This window comes from Bos grunniens, chromosome 4 (assembly GCF_055505025.1).
Source record: "Bos grunniens cultivar Pamir isolate PY7600 chromosome 4, Bosgru_T2T1.0, whole genome shotgun sequence".
Classification (NCBI taxonomy): domain Eukaryota; kingdom Metazoa; phylum Chordata; class Mammalia; order Artiodactyla; family Bovidae; genus Bos; species Bos grunniens.
In genome coordinates this window covers 49,537,674-49,552,249 of record NC_141168.1, presented here as the reverse complement: position 1 = coordinate 49,552,249, position 14,576 = coordinate 49,537,674, and the positions used below count along the sequence as shown (strand labels likewise).

At 41.9% G+C, this 14,576-nt stretch overlaps 1 protein-coding gene and 1 long non-coding RNA gene across 15 annotated transcripts in view; one reads left to right on the top strand and one right to left on the bottom strand.

Annotated features, from left to right (window-relative positions):
* LOC147374085 (uncharacterized) overlaps positions 1-12,522 on the bottom strand; it is a 103,499-nt gene extending 90,977 nt beyond the window's left edge. The window contains exons 1-2 of the long non-coding RNA XR_015163182.1: positions 11,933-12,522; positions 8,379-8,500 (exon numbers count right to left, since the gene is read on the bottom strand). This is a non-coding gene — a long non-coding RNA (uncharacterized LOC147374085). The remainder of the gene's footprint in view (positions 1-8,378; positions 8,501-11,932) is intronic.
* The window catches only part of SPMIP4 (sperm microtubule inner protein 4), a 40,902-nt gene continuing 38,477 nt past the window's right edge, over positions 12,152-14,576 (top strand). For 5 of the 14 annotated variants that reach the window (XM_086398420.1, XM_086398418.1, XM_086398424.1 and 2 more), the window contains exons 1-2: positions 12,684-12,925; positions 13,575-13,732. In XM_086398420.1, the coding sequence (XP_086254546.1) occupies positions 13,599-13,732 (134 nt within the window). In that variant the 5' untranslated portion in view covers positions 12,684-12,925; positions 13,575-13,598. Of the gene's footprint in view, positions 12,453-12,683; positions 13,145-13,344; positions 13,482-13,574; positions 13,733-14,576 lie in introns of those variants that run through there. The other 9 variants (XM_086398419.1, XM_086398417.1, XM_086398425.1 and 6 more) reach the window with 7 other exon arrangements.

Sequence of the window (14,576 nt, the reverse complement as noted above, 5' to 3'; positions counted from 1 at the left end):
ATATCTAAGTCAGTTTATTAAGGAGTATTATTATCTGATTGGTTACTTAAGCACTGAGAACATAACACCCAATCAGAATCACTCAAGTGGTTTAGCCTGATCTTCCTCCAAATATTGGCTTTTTAGAATAGCAGACAATAGAAGCAAGGTGGTTAAGTGTGCTCACCTCCTCAGCTCTTCTGTGCTTTACCAGGCACATGCCCTCAAATATTCCATTCTCTACCCCGCCTCCTCTCTTCCTACACTTCACTTCCTCAAAGAAATTCCATTTGGATTCGCCCTAACATAAACCTTAGCCAGCTTGTAAAGACAAGGGGAGTGTGGGGTTTCCGGGGAAAGTTTGGGATGACGCGTGCTATATGTCAATGATTTTCAGGGAAGGCAACTTCCATGAGATCTCAGGTCCACATTTCATACATCATACTAGGACAATGACCTTGAGAAATAAAGTACTGACTCTGGGGCCAATTTCTCAGTGAGGAAAATGAAAGGTCAGTGTTCATCTAGGTGTGATCAACAAAATGAAACAGCCAAGAAAGGGGAGAGTGCCAGCCTCTACTTTCTTCATGTGAGTCTTTTCTCTTTCATTTTGTTTTCTCTAAAGACCTTCCTGCAAATATTACTCTATACTCTTCCAATGTAATTTATCATGTTATTTAATAACCATACCAAACTACATGTTATTCCCTAGAAATATACATGTTCACAAAAATATGCACATTCCTGTGCCTTCATTTGTACTAATTCCTTCAGCTCAAAGGCCCCTTTAATACTTATCAAAATCCTTCAAAAAAAAAAAAAATCCTTCAAGGCCCAATCCTGGTCAAATTTGGATGCAACTGTATATAAAAGAAAACCTAAACAACATACATTTAACCAAGAGAGACTTTTCCCCCCCACATTTATAACAATGTCTGGAAGGAAGCAGTTCTAGGCTGGTGTGGGAATTCCAGGGTCATCAAGGACCCATCATTCCAATCACATGACTCCCACCAGGCCATCTCAACTCCCATGAGGCCATTTCACAGCTAAAAAAAGGGGCAAAGCATAGGGATGCTCTTTTTCTAAAGGACCCCATCCAACAACTTTCTCTTTCATGTCATTGGTTGGTCCAATCTGCAAAGGAAGCTGGGAAATGTAGTTTATCCTTTGGGCACACTGCATTAATGACATTAGGACAGGAAAAAAAAGCATGGATATTGGACAGGCAATCAGACAGGTCTGCCCAGCCTCTCCTCAAGCTCACTTCCTTGAAATGTACATGAAATATATATTACATAAATATATTATTTCTATTACATGAAACATATAGCACATTTTAATGTTTTTCCTTTACTCAACCAAGGTCAACACTATTGACATTGTGGGCTGGATAATTTTTTGCTATGGAGTCTGCCCTGCACATCATAGGATGTTTATCAACACCAGTAGCCTCTACCCACTAGATGCCAGTAGCACCACCTGATAAATAAGACAACTAAAAATGTCTCCAGAGTGTGCCAAATGTTCCCTCGGAGGCAAAATCATCCTTAATTAGGAACCACTGCACTAGCTTGTTCTTCTTTGTATCCCATCCCCAGCTTAATAATAATAGTGACTACTGATTGCTATGATAACTCTGTCTGTTTTAAATTTAATACTGTTTTAAGCATTCTTGTTATGTTCATTTTTACACATAAGAACTGAGCTCACAAAGAACATTCAGAAGAAATGAGAACTAACAGATGGACTCGACCAAGGTCTGTTTCATTTCAAAGTTTGAGCTTTTCCTCCTTCATCCACTGTCCTGTCCACCACCCCGTCAATCACCTCCCATCCAGCCCCCAAACGTAGTGAGTAGTCAGGAAACAGTTGTTGAATGAAGCTCTCAAAAGAAAACATGAGCACACTGGAGTCCAGGAAGAAAGCCTCAATGCTTTAAACATCATATACAGATATTTAGAAAGAAGGAAGGAAGGAAGAAAAGAAGGAAGAAAGAGAAAAAAAATTTTAAAAGACCTAGATGCCTGGAAAGCTTTAACCTAGCCATTTGTTAAGGTATTTACCTTAAGAGCAAGTAAGGAAGTGTCCACCTTAGTAATGAATGACCATAAAGATTTAAAACATCACAGAAGAAATGCTCTACCATTTTTAACTTAGACTCTAAAGAAGCAACTAATGATTTTTTTTTCTATAGCAAAGAAAGTGCTATAGTTGGTGATGAAACTATCATCAATTATCAATTTCATCAACTATGTTTCTGCTTCAGTGGGAGAACTGAACTGGTCAAGAGAGGCTTTGAAACATGCAGTCACTGGCCAGTGGAGCTGGGAAAGGTATCAGTAAGTACGCCTCTGCCTGGATACATCTCTCACTCCCTGGGTTATTTGCAGTCTCTTACCAACCCCATTAATGAAGTGGGACAAAGCAATAAAGGAATTAAAGTAAATCGAAGTAAGCCTGTCCCAGCCCACCAACATGAATTGCAGGAGTGCTGGACTACTGCAGCCTTTCCCTGCCTTTCACAGTTGATGTTTGTTACTAAACACCCTGCAGAAAATATCACATTGCTGCTTGGAGTCAAATTGAATTAGGAAAATATTATGTGGTGAACATAATACCCAATGTTTATTTTAACTTACTAGTTATTAAGTGGCCTTGAGTTTCTAAAACATTTATTAGATGTTGTACATTTTATTTGCTGTTAGAAGTATGAAAACAACCAGAGATTTCATTTGCCTTTTTTATGTATTCTATTTTGCTGTGGTAAAATACACATAATATTTACCGTTTTAACTGTTTTTAAGTGTACAGTTCAGTGGCATTAAGTCCATTTCACTTGCCTTTTTACAAGGTCTAGTACTATTCTCTAATTATACTCACACTATTAATATTTAAATAACCATACTCAAAGCTTTAACATTATGTTGCCTACAAGAAAAAAATGCCTCTGACAACAATAAAGTTGACGCTTTTTAGAGATGCTCTGATTCTAACAAGCTTATTTAGGAATATTAGATTTTTCACCAGAACATTAAATTTTTCCTATATTCCCTGGAAGCTTATTTTGCAAGGAAGCAATTGCTGCTAATCTTTTTTTCTCCCAAACTATTTTATCATCTCACTAGTTTATATGGCTTTGTATTCACCTGGGGCAGAAGTTAGTGCTTCTTTAGAAATATCTAGAACGGCAAAAGCTTCTGTTATCAGTCAGATGTGAGAACACATTTATTTCAGAACAGTAATGAAGATGAAGCATTTGATTAGTTTAATTTCCCTGGGAAAGGGATAACGGGCAATAGTCATACGCATACTATGTCACAGCACTTCCTCTTTGAACTTCAGGGCACTATCACATTCTTTCTAATAGCCCACTTTTGTTTTCCCTACATCATGAAATTTTCCTCTTAGAACATAACACAAAGGCAATGTGTACTATCCTATGTGTAGGTTAGGAAATGAGAAGTATTATCCCCCGTTATTCTCTTCGTAAATGTGGGAACTAAAGTATGAAAGGAGTTGAACTGGAAAATCACTATTAGAATGAGGAGTGGAGTAATACTTTACTAAGATTAATGTGGAATTAACAGTCTCTTTGTAAAGATAGAGAAATATTATTTTAATCCTGAAGAAAAATTATCTCAAAATTTATTTTACCTCTTGCCGGTTTCCAGGCATTAGTATATTGTTATTAATAAAACATAAAACTATTGTTTCACTTTCTTAAAATATGTAGCAATACTAATTAGCTATGGCAATATACCTACATAATTTTCAACCTGCTTTTAAAATGTCACACAGCTTTTCCCTTGTAATTTAAAGCCCTGAATTGTAACTGATATTGCAAAGTTACTTTTAACCACTAGAGGGCAGAAAATGTTCCACATTTGTACACAGTTCAGTTCAGTTCAGTCGTTCAGTCGTGTCCGACTCTTTGCGACCCCATGAATTGCAGCACGCCAGGCCTCCCTGTCCATCACCAACTCCCGGAGTTCACTCAGACTCACGTCCATCGAGTCAGTGATGCCATCCAGCCATCTCATCCTCTGTCGTCCCCTTCTCCTCCTGCCCCCAATCCCTCCCAGCATCAGAGTCTTTTCCAATGAGTCAAGTCGTCACATTAGCATCATTCCTTCCAAAGAAATCCCAGGGCTGATCTCCTTCAGAATGGACTGGTTGGATCTCCTTGCAGTCCAAGGGACTCTCAAGAGTCTTCTCCAACACCGCAGTTCCAAAGCATCAATTCTCTGGCACTCAGCTAACTGATTTTAAAATCTTAAACCAAAAACAATAATCACCACCCCACCACAACAAAAAGTCTTTTAAGATCCTCTTGCTTTATATTGTACAACATACTGCGCACTAAAGTCTCACTTAACAACTAAAATTTTAAACTAATGCACAATCACGTCAATTCAACAGTTTATAGTAGACAAAAGTAAACATTTTTACAGCCTGAGTCTAGCTGTGAGTTAAGGATTATTAGTATTAAGGAATCAGCACATCTTTAAGGAAAGTCAGAATACTTAACAAAACAGGCAGTACCCATTAAGAATCAGCAAGATTCTTTCTACATTAAAACATCTACAATGGAATGGAAAGGTTGTTTATCATAAAATTAAAATAGTAACTGAAGTCATAAATTGATCAAATGCTAAAATATTTATATTTGACTCTTTAATTTCTTTACATACTTTCTTTTACCACAAACCAAATGTATTTCTAATTGTGACAAAGATGCTTTAAGTTTCCTCTTAATGTATCTTTTTGACCTCATTAATTTTTGTTAATTATTTCTATTAATTTTTGTCCCTCCCAATTAAGGCATTTGCATTTCAGTAACTAAAGCATTACTTTCTTTGATTAGAAATCACAACCTCTTCACTTTCTCACTCTCATTAATCAAAACATATCATGGTGAATTAAGGCATTTGGATTTCAATCTGTCTGAGTAACATTTTAACAACTGCCCCCTCTGCCTTCTCTCTCTGTCAATCCTGGTCATGTCCTACATCACAGGACAGAGAGAGGGCAATGGTGGCAGCCTGACAGAGGAAGAGAACAGGAATGAAGCCAGGGCTTATATCACTGGAGTCAGCGACTTCTCTGATGCGTGAGCCTTTCACTTGCCAATCAAACCTGACAAGGCTTTTACTTTGTAGGGTTATTGCTGACCTTACCCAAGACACTAAATCATTTCTGCAGTCTTGTTTCTTAGCCTAAGCAAACCTGCTGTCCCCACTTTTCAAGTCTGCGGGCACTGTTTAATACCAATAAACACAGCACAGTGGTGTAGAAAAGCTAAGGAGGGACAGCGAGAGGCGTCACTTCTCTTGGGCTAACGAAAGCGATGCATATGTAAAACCAAGGCTAGTCAGAGGGAACGGCCTCTGTGCTATGACTATTGGTATAAAGTTACAAAAGGTTCTAACAACGATAGTAATAGGTCTGACTCACATGAGTCATGGAAAGGTGTTTAAGCAGAGACTGGATGGTTATACATCAAATAGGGATATCAAAAAGGAATATCACAGATGTCACTTCTGCTTGTGTGAAGTTGTACTAATTAACTTCTAAAACCTTATCAATCTTTTTTTATTTTTTAATTTAAATTTATTTTAATTGGAGGCTAATTACTTTACAATATTGTATTGGTTTTGCCATACATCAACATGAATCCGCCACAGGTGTACACGTGTTCCCCATCCTGAACCCCCCTCACACCTCCCTCCCCGTACCATCCCTCTGGGTCATCCCAGTGCACCAGCCCCAAGCATCCTGTATCCTGCATTGAACCTGGACTGGAGATTCGTTTCTTATATGATATTATACATGTTTCAATGCCATTCTCCCAAATCATCCCACCCTCTCCCTCTCCCACAGAGTCCAAAAGACTGTTCTATACATCTTCAATCTTCTTTTAAGATTTATGTTTAGCAAAGAGATACCTGCACAAGTTTAAAAAGTCGAAAGACTTCTGCAAGGCTTCTAGTTAGGGTGACTGCAAAAACTTCCAGTTTCCCAGAGACAGTCCAGATTTACGCATGTTACCCCAGTGTAAGTATTAATATCCCTCCCTTTTACTCACCAAACTGTCCCAGCTGGATGAAAAACTAATGTCCCAAGCCCCAACCACATCCACCCCCAATTTCTATTCCCCAGAAGCAATTAATTTCAATATGTTTAGAAAATTTTCTGTATGGATTCAAATTTCTAAACAAACAAAACATGAGAATACTACTTGCATCAGTTAAAACTGCCTTCGAATGCAAAGGCTGGGGGGGCGGGGGGTGGGAAATCATTGACTTAAACAGGTAGAAAGAGGTTCCTCGAAGGTATACTGTTTGAAGACTTATTCATCTGAAAATTACTTCCCCCTTTACACGGTGGGATTTTATATCCATTCAAATTCTCACAAAGCATAGGGGTAGGAAATGTAATGCCATTGCTGAGACACACTACCTAGACCTCCCTTCAGAATAAGACCTGCCGCTCAAGCTGTCAACCCTGACGGGGGCTGACTCAGCTGCAGAGAGCTAGCTATCTGGCCCCACCATAATACCCCTCCCAAATCAGAAGCAGTCAATGCCTGACTGAGTCAGGGGTGAAAACAATTTTTCCCACCCAACCTAGGGCTGCTCTGAGATGCCATCAGTGCTCCAGAGCTCCACGGAAGGTTAGCCAAGGTTTTGTCAGACTCATTTCACTGATGGACCTGTCCCTTTACCCAATCTTGCTTCCTTTTCTTCCTTCCACAGGTGTTGACTTTTAATAGCTTAGACCCCAAACTGCATCTCAGCATCTGCTTCCAGAAAATGCAATCTGCAACAAATAGGTACTATGGTTCAAATTCAAAAAGTGCAAAAAGGAATATGGTCAAATATCTCCCTCCCACCACTGAGGTCCAGTTATCAGTTCCCCTTCTCAAAGGCAACTAATGTGGCCAGGTTCTTGTGCGTATTTCTAGGAATAGTATGCATATATAAGAAATGATTATATAAATACATATATATACACACACATGTATACACATAATTTATAAGAAAACATGTAATTTCATTTGCTACACAAATAGCACATACTCCACAACTCCTCAGTACTTTGACTTTTTTCCATTAAAATATATCTCAGAGGTTGTTACTAGACAATATATAAAACATGTCATCATTCTTTTTAATAGCTGCCTGGTATCCCATTGCATGGAAATAACAATTTATGTGGTGAACAATTATGTCAAATCTTTTCCTATTATGCACAGTGTTACACTGAATAGTCTCTGTGTGCATTAGAGACCTGTTATGCATGTTTTCAAACCCTATGTGTGCATGCATGTAGGAAAACTCCTAGAAGAGGGGTTCCTAGGCCAAAATGCCATGCAGGCATGCTCAGTCGCTTCAGTTGTGTCCGTGCTACAGTTATAGTTTTAACAGATGCTGGTAAATTGCCTTCCTTTTCTATCATACCAATTTGTACTCCCTTGAAAAAAATAGAAGAGTCTATTTCCTCATACCCTTCCTTTATTGTATCACTGAATTAAGAGTCCAATATAAAATATAACAAAAATAGACATTATAAATGTCTGACAAAATATATTTATTATATATCCATGAGACAGGGGAGTTGTATAAAATTTATTTGCCAAAAATTTGAATGGTCAGTTGAGCAATTTTAAGTGATTGAGGGGTGGCTGGAGACTGCTTATCAGGCTTGTTCACAAAGGGCAGCAGATTTGCACTTACTAGCCACCATATTGCTTAAGCCAATTTCATATAATAAATATCATTTCATATATGTTCAGAAAAAAGAATTTGAATAGATACATGTATATCTGAATCACTTTGCTGTACACCTGAAACACAATACTGTAAATCAACTATACGCCAATATAAAATTTAAAATGTTTTAATGTTAAAATTTTTTTTAAATAAAGTATTCAGGGGCAGTGCAGACAGTTGCCCAGGAGTACATTTAGAACAGGTGGGACAAGCAAAGTAGGCACTTCATGAGGCCTTATTAATATTTCCTCACCAGTATTGATTCATAAACATTATTATTTTATCCACAGACCAGTGGTTTAATACATGTACAGTTATCAGTAATGAAGAGCTTGAAAGTTCCCCATAGTGACCACTGGAGTTCTAAACTATTTTTTATTAAGTTGGTCCATTTAGTTGAAAATATGCAAAAGTTTTTGAACACAAAGTAAGCCGTGGTCCCAGAAGAGGACTCTCCTGAGAGAATTTAGAGAATCGAGATCCTATATGTCAAAACCAGAGGTTCAGAAAACAAATGAGTGCTCACACAGAGGGCAATAGTGTCAAGAAAACAAAAACAGATCCCCCTAAAAAGCTGGAGAGCTCAATCAAAAGGAATGAGCTTGAATCTGAGAGGAGACTTACCAGACCAGAAGAGTGGAGAACACAAGGGGATCAAGTGGGTACCAGGCATGATTCCCAGGATCGTTAGTTCTTTAGGGATTCAACTCCTTCAAATACCCCTTTTGACACCAAGTAATGTGAACCTTTAAAAGAAAATGGTAACAGTTAGCCAGCAAAATCCAATTTATTTGGGAATACCACATGAATTGCCCTTTGGGCCATGGAAACTATGGCAAACTATAGTCTGGAGACCAAAGGTGAAAGGTGAAATTGCTCAGTCGTGTTCAACTCTGTGACCCCTTGGACTGTAGCCCACCAGGCTCCTCTGTCCATGGGATTTTCCAAGCAAGAATACGGGAGTGGCTTGCCATTTCCTTCTCCAAGGCATCTTTCTGACCCATTGCAGGCACTCTTTACCGTCTAAGCCACCAGTGAATCCCATAGTTTGGAGACCAAAAGAAGGAGTATTCTTTTATAGAAGAATAGTGGAAAAGTGGAAGGTGGGAGGGGCTATTTGTTTAAAAGTTCACTGGAGGAGATTTCAGGGTTGTAACAGTTTCTCATTGGCTGGATTATTTCCAGGCAAAAAGAAAATCTTTCTTCTTCCTGCTGTAAATTAAGCTTCTTCTGGCTGGAATGTGTAAACTGTGATGAGTGGTATGTGTATGAAAGCTCCCCCTTAGGTCTTCCCAACTCCATTTTGAATGAGGCTTTCCTTTATTCATCTTCTTTTTTAAAGTATTTATCTATTATCTATTATTAATTGAATATTTGGCTGTGCTGGTCTTAGTTGCTGCACACAAGATCTAGTTCCCAAACCAGGGATCAAACCCAGGTGCCCTGCACTGGAAGCTCGATGTCTTAGCCTCTGCACCACCAGGGAAGTCCCTCATTTTCATAAAACATATCATGTCTTTATGCTGTACACCTTAAATTTATACAGTCGTGGTGGTAGTGGTTTAATCGTTAAGTTGTATCCAACTCTTGTGACTCTGTGGACTGTAGCCCACCAGGCTCCTCTCCTGAATCCTTTTTGCCAGGATTTCCCAGGCAAAAATAATGGAATAGGTTGCCATTTCCTTCTCTACAGGGTCTTCCCAACCCATAATTGAACCCGAGTCTCCTGCATTGGTGGGCAGATTCTTTACCACTGAGCCACCAGGAATTCCCAATTTATACAGTTAGTATTAGTTGCTCAGTCGTGTCCAACTCTTTGCAACCCCATGGACTGTAGCCTACCAGGCTCCTCTGTCCATGGGATTTCCCAGGCAAGAATTTTGAAGTGGGTTGCCGTTCCCTTCTCCAAAGGATCTTCCTGATACAGGGATTGAGCCCACATCTCCTGCATTGCAGACAGATTCTTTACCATGTGAACCATCAAGGAAACCTCAATTTATATAGTGCTGTATGTCAATTATATTAATAAAACTGGAAAAAAGATCAAAATAAAAATATTCATATCTGCCAAGGAGTACTAAGTCTCTTAAAGTTTTATTCATTATCAAATGCCACTGGGTTAAAAGTCTCTATAACATCCTTCAAAAATATTATAGAATATAATCCATGCTTTACATTGTTATATATTTCCTGCATATTCTTTTCTTGACAGTTAAAGGTCTAGTTTTAGTAGTTTGGAATTTTCGTCAACTCAGATGCAATATTCTATGCATACATTTTTTTCTTTCATTTCAAATTTCACCTTCCCTGCTGGAAGAATTACAAGTGATACAAAAGGTAAACAAAATACATTAAGGGAAATGAGGTAGTGAAAGAGAAGTCAATATGGCAGGTCAAAAAGGGATTTGCTCAATCATGCTGCACACATCTAGACAGGAGGCGACTGCTGGCTCAGCAGTAAAGAACCTGCTTGCAATGCAGGGGATGCAGGTTCGATCTGGGGTCAGGAAGGTCTCCTGGAGAAGGAAATGGCAACCCACTCCAGTCTGTAGGGATTTCCACACAGTCTATAGGGAAAATCCACACAGAATTTGGTCCGGGGCTTTTTTCCTTATGGTAATAAATATCTTTGACCCACTCTAGGGCAGTAAAGGAGCTTCCCTCGTGGCTCAGATGGTAAAGAATCTGCCTGCAATGCAGGAGACCTAGGTTCAATCTCTGGGTTGGGAAGATCCCCTGGAGAAGGAAACGGCAACCCATTGCAGTAGCCTTGGCCCAGGAGATTCCATGAACAGAGGATCCTGGTGGGCTACAGTCCATGCGGTTGCAAAAGAGTCGGTCAAGACTTGGCGACTAAACAACAACTATGACAAGTGTCGTTGGGGGTCACATACATATCACCAGATGGCTGAGATGGTGTGAATTAAATCATAAAAGCCTAGATTAAGGAGTGTTGGTCAAATAATAGACCCAATCCTGACATCCTTTAGAATCTTGCAGATGTAAAAACATTTCCGAAGACAACAACTGTTTTTTAAAAGATCTGGCAAAAAACTTTTTCTTGCCTGTAAATTTTACTTGAAAATAACAGAGGCAAAAATAATTAAATTTTCCTAACCTTTACACTCTGGCTTCCCAGGTGGCGCTAGTAGTAAAGAACCTACTTGCCAATGAAGGAGACATTAGGAGACATGAGTTAGGTCCCAGGGTTGGGAAGATGCCCTGGAGGAGGGCATGGTAACCCACTCCAATATTCCCGGACAATCCCTGGACAGAGGAGCCTGGCAGGCTACAGTCTGTGGGGTCGCAAAGAGTTCAACACAACTGAGCGACTAAACAACAACAGTCATTTGACCAAAATAAAATTTCAAACACACCAGGAAGCTATCACCACATATCCTGGTCAATCAACTTACAGTTTCCTCAACTTTCCTGGTATCACAAACACCCATTACATACTAACCTGTGGCTAGTGACACAGCTCATCAGATGTCACTGATTAAACCTATGACACTCAGTTATTACCTCCCAGGAAGAATCAAGCCATGAGGAAATTTGGACAAAGGTCAAGCATGGGAAAAGGTGACGTATGTAAAGTCCTGGGAGGCCAGGCACATAAAATAGGCTGGGCTGACAAGATAATGTCATGGGTATCCTGCGCACACAAAGCAGCGAAAAGGCTGAGGTGAACTTCTATGAGAAATTTTTTGGGTAAAGAAAATGTTAACGGGGTCAAAAAGAAAGTCAAACTTCACCTAATTCACAACTCTGCGTCCTGAAAAATCTATGCTTCTTGGTTTAGTGGCTGGTAACTACTGGACTCTGAGAAAGGTGCAGGGACAAAGAAACAGACCAGGAATACAAAATTAACACCTGGTCTACTCTAACGCAGCTTTCTTTCCCTCACATCAGCTAACACTCACCTGGAAAGCACAGCACAAAATGAATACCCACTGCTGCTGCTAAGTCACTTCAGTCGTGTCCAACTCTGTGCGACCCCATAGACGGCAGCCCACCAGGCTCCCCCGAACCTGGGGTTCTCCAGGCAAGAACACTGGAGTGGGTTGCCATTTCCTTCTCCAATGCAGGAAAATGAAAAGTGAAAATGAAGTTGGGAACCAGGCAGAGAACAGCCCTGTTACACCTCCCTTCTGAGAGGTGGTCGTTCTTGCCCTCACCTTCCCCTGTGTTCCTGCGGGCTCAGTTCCAGCCTCTCCCCGCAAAAGTAACCAACCTTCCCACATCAGGGTCCTTCTCAGCGGTTCTTTCCTCAGCCATCACAGAAACTCGTGGTCCCGTAGGTGCAGAATTGTGGTTCACATTGGTTTCTTCGGGAGGATTGGGGGCGGGGACGTGGGGGGTGGTAACAAAGGTAATCGAAGCAGGGCGAGGTCTTTGCTGATCGGGTAGACCACCGCAGGCACACTGCCTGTTTGCCCTGTCCACACCCAGCTAGAAGAGGAAGAGCCTCGGCCTGGCATAATGTAGGGGCTGCACGTGCTGAGTCCTGCGGAAGCCACCCTCGATAAGGCCGCACTGTTCCCCACTGAGGGTAAGGAACATGGATGTGTTGGAGGCTCCCTCCTCATCAGAGTCTCCCTGGCACCGCACTCCTCCACCACCCAGTGCACAGCAGAGAACGCGCGGGCCCCAGGGCCAGGAGCCGCCTGGACCAAGCAGCCCTCGAAGGAGCGTGAGGTACGTCCTGCCGAGGGCGCCAGGGGGCGGGGCCAGGGGCGAAGGGAGGGGCGAATAAAGGGGCGGGGCCGAGGGACTGGAGTGCCGGAAGAATTTTCGCGCGTCGACTGGGAGTCTAGCCCTCGTTCCCCACCTTCCTTCCGGCTTCCAATTCTTACGAGTTCCAAGAGTTCGCGGGCTGGCTTCTTCCGAAACTTCTAAGAGCCCACCGCCGCCCTTGCTCTCCTCCCCGAAGCCCGCCGCCCCGCATGCATTACCTATTGCCACGGTCACGGTCGCCGTCACAGGCACCCTCAACCCCACCCCTGGCCTGCCCGCCGGCCCTCTCTCTCCTTCACCCGCACCTGCACGCAAGCTCCCCTGGGCCGCAGGTGCGGACGACGGCGGAATTCCACGCCCCGCAGAGGCCCTCCAGCTCTAGGGAGGGGAAAGGGAGGCTCTGCCGCCTAAGGCGTCCAGGCTGATGTCCCAAGGTGCGTCGGAACCCCGAGGCACAGATAGGCAGGGCGTCGATGGCCCTGGAGGCAAGGCTTAGGCCCGTCCTGGCCAAAGCGCATCTTTTGCTTCCCTCATCAAGTCCTAAGGAGGGGTGGAATTCTCACTTTGGGGTCTCGCTTGTGCTGCACCGCTGATTCTCCACCTCTCTTCAAAGAACCTCTCGACTAGAATCCCTGAAGACTTTAGAAGCACAGGTGTTAATTCTGTTGGATGCTGAGTCTCCCTGCTTAAAAAAAAAAAAAAAGACCAGGGCAGGGGGAATCAGCTGAGTTTTCTTGAATAATTACGGTTAAAATTGAGGCAAGAATCGAAGCCTTAAATGAGTCCACGAGTCATCCACTTAGCATTCATACTCTACTTTGGAACCTCTTCCACTTTGTGGATTTGTTTCAGTTGAAATTCGTTTCCATAGAACTTAAGTTGCTGTCTGTTACTGAAAGGACACCCGAGGGCCCACAGATAGAGCTCACCCCAAAGATAGGAGCCCATGATTTCTAAGCAGACTTGGGTTGAACTACTGAGCAGTACAAAGCAAGTTTCCTGCCTGCCCTAAGGGAGGGTCAGTGTGCCAGCAGCTAACTCAGTGATTCTTTAACCAAGTGTGCCCTCCTTTTCTTTTTGCAGGTTGTGCCCTTTTAGCCAAGAAGCATGGAGGTAATTCATGGCCAGCCCTACTGCTGTAGGGAGCTTGAAGGAGCTGACATATTGTCAGACACCTTTTACTCTAATGAATTGCACACTCCACTAGAAATGGCTACTCGCCCAACTGCCTCAGAGGACAGGTAAAACAAAAACTGGATAATGCAAACAATTATAAAAGGTTTTAATATATTACTGTATTTTTGTTCTGTGAGAAAAAGTATTTAAGGTTATGGACCTCTTCTGTGTATCACATCACTGGGAAGGCATAATATGACAATGAACTAAACTTTGAAGTGTCCACATCTATTAGTAACTTGGCAAGAAGTAAAAAGTTAGTGTATATTTTTAAAAGGCAAACATCAAATTCATCTACTGCATTCTAGAACTCTAGAATGATCTGTTCCTTCATTTTGAATTAATTTTGTTTCTTTGGCTGTGCTGAGGCTTCATTATGTGTGGGCTTTTCTCTAATTGTGGAGAATGGGGGCTACTCTCTAGTTGCAATGCTGAGGCTTCTCATTGCAGTGGCCTCTTTTGTTGCAGAGCACAGGCTCTAGGGCGTGAGGGCTCAGCAGTTGTGGCTCTTAGACTCTAAAGAGTACAGGCTCAGTAGTTGTGGCGAACAGGCTTAGTTGCTTCTCAGCATGTGGGATCTTCCTGGACTAGAGATTAAACCTGTGTCTCCTGAATTGGCAGGCGGATGCTTTACCACTGAACCACCAGGGAAGCCCTGTGAATTAATATTTTAATTAAACTTTATGAAGAGTAGTATGTGTGTTAGTTGCTCAGTTCAGTCGCTCAGTCGTGTCCGACTCTTTGCGACCCCATGAATCGCAGCAAGCCAGGCCTCCCTGTCCATCACCAACTCCCGGAGTTCACTCAGACTCACATCCATCAAGTCAGTGATGCCATCCAGCCATCTCATCCTCTGTCTTCCCCTTCTCCTCTTGCCCCCAATTCCTCCCAAGCATCAGAGTCTTTTTC